We start from the raw sequence: 3,989 nt of genomic DNA, 5'->3' as shown, positions 1-3,989 counted from the left end.
CAGTCCCTCCCCTTCCCCACCCTATCCGGTCATCTCCGGCATCACTAACAGCGGAATCTAAGTCTCGAAGGTCCGGATTCCTCGATTTGGAGCTCGCCACCTGCTTGGACGAGGAGAGAGCCCTCCTGGTCGCGGTCCGCCGTTCCCTGGAGGATACCGGAGCTCCAGCGTGGAGGGCGCCCCGCTGCGGATCCAGCAGCCGGGCGTCTTCATCGCCACTCCGATTGGGATCCAACGGAAGCTCGTGCCGCGTGCCCGCTGCGTCACCTCAGCCGGTGAGTGCGGCTGAGCAGGTCCCTGGCAGAAGGTTCCGGCGCCCTGGCTCAGCGTATCCCCTGCACTTCCCTGTCCCGCGACGTCGGCCTCAGAGTCCGAGGTTAGTGGCGGCAATGCCCAAGGCCATGGATGAGCCGGATGCTGCCACTACGGTGGCGTGCCCAATGTGAAAGGGCGAAGGCTTGCCATGCAGCGGCGGCCTGCGACGAGGATGTCCGTGCCCGGATCCTGGCGAAGCGGCAAACCCAGGCCACCCATGATCTCGCGGTGGATCAAGCCCGGGCCGTTCGTACCCTCGCCGGCCTTCCCCACAAAGAGGAGGATCTGAACATGTTCGGTGACGTGTCTGACACATCCATCTTTGACGCCGAGCAGATCTGCCTGGACCCCTATTGCGTCTTCGAGCACTACTTCCGCAACCACGGGGAGTCGTGGACAAGGACATGGACAAGGGCTAGGTCAAGGGCAGCGGCGGCCATGGTTGAACTTCCTCTCTCGTCCTATAAATTAGAACATGCTAAATTTTGGTAGTCCGATGGCATGTATGATGAGCTTCCTTATGTTATGTCCTAGTTTGATATGTCCTGTATGAACTATGTCCTATGTCCCTGTATGAATTGAACTATGAAAGTATGTGTGTTGATCCACGTTGCATGCTTGTGTATGGATTTGAGGGTTTGGATATGAGGTCGACAGTTGCGGGCGCAGACAAATGAGGGGTGGCCGGCTCTGCGGACATATAGGGGGGCAGATTTGCTCGTTCCGGTTGTACATGCTCTCAAGGACTAGATGATACCAGTTCGATAAACTTTCTTAGACATGATGAAAACATCAACCTTGAAAAGGCCCAAATTAGAAGGGAAAATGGAGGGAAGACACTGGCAGCAGCCTTTTGGGAAATAAGTTCCTGAACCCTGCTTCTATAATTGTACCGACATAGTTCCCAACAGCTAAGCGAGTTTTTTGGGCATGCAATCACCACAGATTTAAGTTCCAGCCTATAATGTGCAAACCCAGTTAAATTATTAAACTTCCCAGGGAAACACCACCGTTCTACATTTCTGGCAAGTGGCAACTGGTAAGTACAACAAAACACTCCCTTCACAAAACAGACATCCTGTTGAACTAAGGCAATTAGTCAAGTTCATTGCAACGTGCAATAGTTTAATTAATCAAAATAGAGCTAATTTTCACATGTATTTATTTAAACCTACAATGGCATGGACACTATTTTACAAATCTGGGATTTAAGTTTATAGTGCTATATGCTTTATCAGCTTAGCATTTAGCACAGCATATCATAAACAAATTGCATAGCTAAAGATAGATCAAACAAAGGTAGCTTGCAAAGAACAAGCAAGATGCAAAGGCTTCTATACCAGAGAAGTTCATGGATCATGACATGTAGACCCATATAAACAGAACAGATCAACTCATAAGTGTAAAAAAAGGTTCAGAAGAGAAATCCGTCAATTGGACATTGACACTCACCATTTATTATCTTGTTCCGAATGAGACTCTGTAGAAAAACACAAACTAGTCTCACAAGTCTGTTTTGCATGTACTTATCCTGCAAGCAATGTTATCAAATAATTTCCTGTCAGTCTTCAACATAATAAAGACAGTAACGTGCATTGCAGAAAATGAAATAATAGAACATTGCGAGAATGAATCTTGTGAATATGGAGTTAAGAATAAGCTTACAGCCATAACATGTTATAAATGCATAGAAACGTTACACAGATATAATATAAAACACAAACGACTCTACGCAGGTAAACATAATGAAGAAATTACTAATGTCTGTCGACCATAAGAGAATTACCACCTAGGGATCAACCAACAAGCATTTACAAGCTGAGGAATAAAATGGCCAAACCGCCATTGTCACTTTCGGGAACGATGATTGAAACTATATACATTTTTATCATAAACTTGCATCAACCAACTACTGTTATGAATCATATTTACTATAGCAATCTGAGATGATCACCTCTGACCTTCCTGGAAGAAAAATGACGTACAAAAGTAAGAACAAACCTTGATATTTTGGCATGACCGAATACAATTTGAGATGTAGTCATGAATGAATCCTGGTGGTAGATCTACTGCTGTAGTAAGCCTGTTTACAACTTCCATTGAATGCAGGCTCATTTCCATGTGCACAAGAACATTGAAATAACTGTCAAATATAAAGCATGTGTGTAAACTGTTATGCTCAGATAAACACATAAATTGAAAATATACGAAATTGACAAAATGAAACATTTGTGTACATACGAATCCATGTCAGGACAATTGATCAGCTTTGAAAGAACATCAACAGCAATGAGTGGATTATGTTCAACAAGGTCCTGAAACAAGGACATTAGTAACCCTTAACATGAAGCATGGAAAGTTTTCAACATGATGTCAAGAGTACATACGGGAAGCTTCTCTGGTGTCATTCCGCAATGATAAACTAGCTTCCAGTCCCTGGCTAAGTCTAAAACAACTTGCTGCAACAAGATATGAGCCATTAGGCATGTAAAATTATCGAAGTAGCCAGTATATTTAGAAGAGTAGGGGTTGTGGTCACTATAAAACAACCAGTGACACATGTAGTCATGCATGCCTAGGTAAACACTTCTTCATTCTATAAAAAAGGTAAAACACTTATTTGGCTGATGCAACCTATGCATGCAAATGTAGATGCTAGTCAGCTATAACCATTTCTGCCTTTCGTGTTTCCATAGATACGACACATTCATTTCGTGGTTATAACACTGACTTTCCTGTTTAGCAGTTTTCATTTATTCCTTTTCGCAATTTAGTCGCCTTTTCCTTCCGTTTTCCTTATTTTAGGAGAACAAAACTGGAGGACCGAACTGAAATAAGCCAATTCATTATTGACTGCAAAATTGTGATGTCATCACAGTAGCTATTGTGTTTGGATCTTCCGATGCAAGATTGAGTAAACAACGTCCTATGTGGTTGTAAACCTAAAGTTAAGCAATTCATATTTAACATTATTTTCCCAATATAACGAAGCATTTGATGATCGAAGTGAACCTGGTACTTCAAATATATATAACCTATCCAACTTAAGAAAGCAGTCAAATATTTCCAACTTAAATATGCATAATCTTTCCAACTTAAGAAAGCGTTTGCTGTAACGGACATACAAAAGTAATAAATCTTTGTGACTTGAATGCTGGCCATAGACCAATAGTTGGCTGGCCCCTCGGCATGAAAAAAAACGAGGCCTAGCCCTTGGAGGTATATTTTTATAGAAGATCTCTAAGCACCAGCGCACTCAGGGCTCGAACGCTGGTGGGCTAGCATGCTCCTTGCATGCTTAGCCAACAGGGTGACACCCTGTTCTCGGCCCCTTGGCATGACAAAGCATTCAGAGCATACACAAGGGTACGGACAGCCATCCTGTGCACTTCTTCTGGATACATCTGAAATTGATGGTAGTTGATTCAAGGGTCCACTATACTAGAGACATGGCGCCATTGAGGTCACCAAGCCACTCATTAACTTCCATGGTTAGCTCTTATGTGCAGTCCTTAATCCCATCCCTTTTAGAGTTCAGGGTAGTGCAAGGCCGAACCACCGAGGTATAAACCGGGATAAAGTTTGGTGCATTGAGATCAAGGGTAAACTCTAAACTCTACAAGTTGCCCATGCAGCACGAGTGGAGAGACATTCAAACTTATGGACACATTTAG

At 43.6% G+C, this 3,989-nt stretch overlaps 1 protein-coding gene across 1 annotated transcript in view; it reads right to left on the bottom strand.

Moving 5' to 3' along the window:
* The window catches only part of LOC123086746 (CCR4-NOT transcription complex subunit 11), a 14,900-nt gene that overhangs the window by 1,213 nt on the left and 9,698 nt on the right, over positions 1–3,989 (bottom strand). The window contains exons 8-11 of the mRNA XM_044508523.1: positions 2,703–2,774; positions 2,557–2,630; positions 2,317–2,458; positions 1,768–1,846 (exon numbers count right to left, since the gene is read on the bottom strand). Of these exons, the coding sequence (XP_044364458.1) occupies positions 1,768–1,846; positions 2,317–2,458; positions 2,557–2,630; positions 2,703–2,774 (367 nt within the window). The remainder of the gene's footprint in view (positions 1–1,767; positions 1,847–2,316; positions 2,459–2,556; positions 2,631–2,702; positions 2,775–3,989) is intronic.

The sequence above is a fragment of the Triticum aestivum genome, chromosome 4A (assembly GCF_018294505.1).
Source record: "Triticum aestivum cultivar Chinese Spring chromosome 4A, IWGSC CS RefSeq v2.1, whole genome shotgun sequence".
NCBI lineage: Eukaryota > Viridiplantae > Streptophyta > Magnoliopsida > Poales > Poaceae > Triticum > Triticum aestivum.
This window is presented reverse-complemented; position numbering and strand designations above follow the sequence as displayed.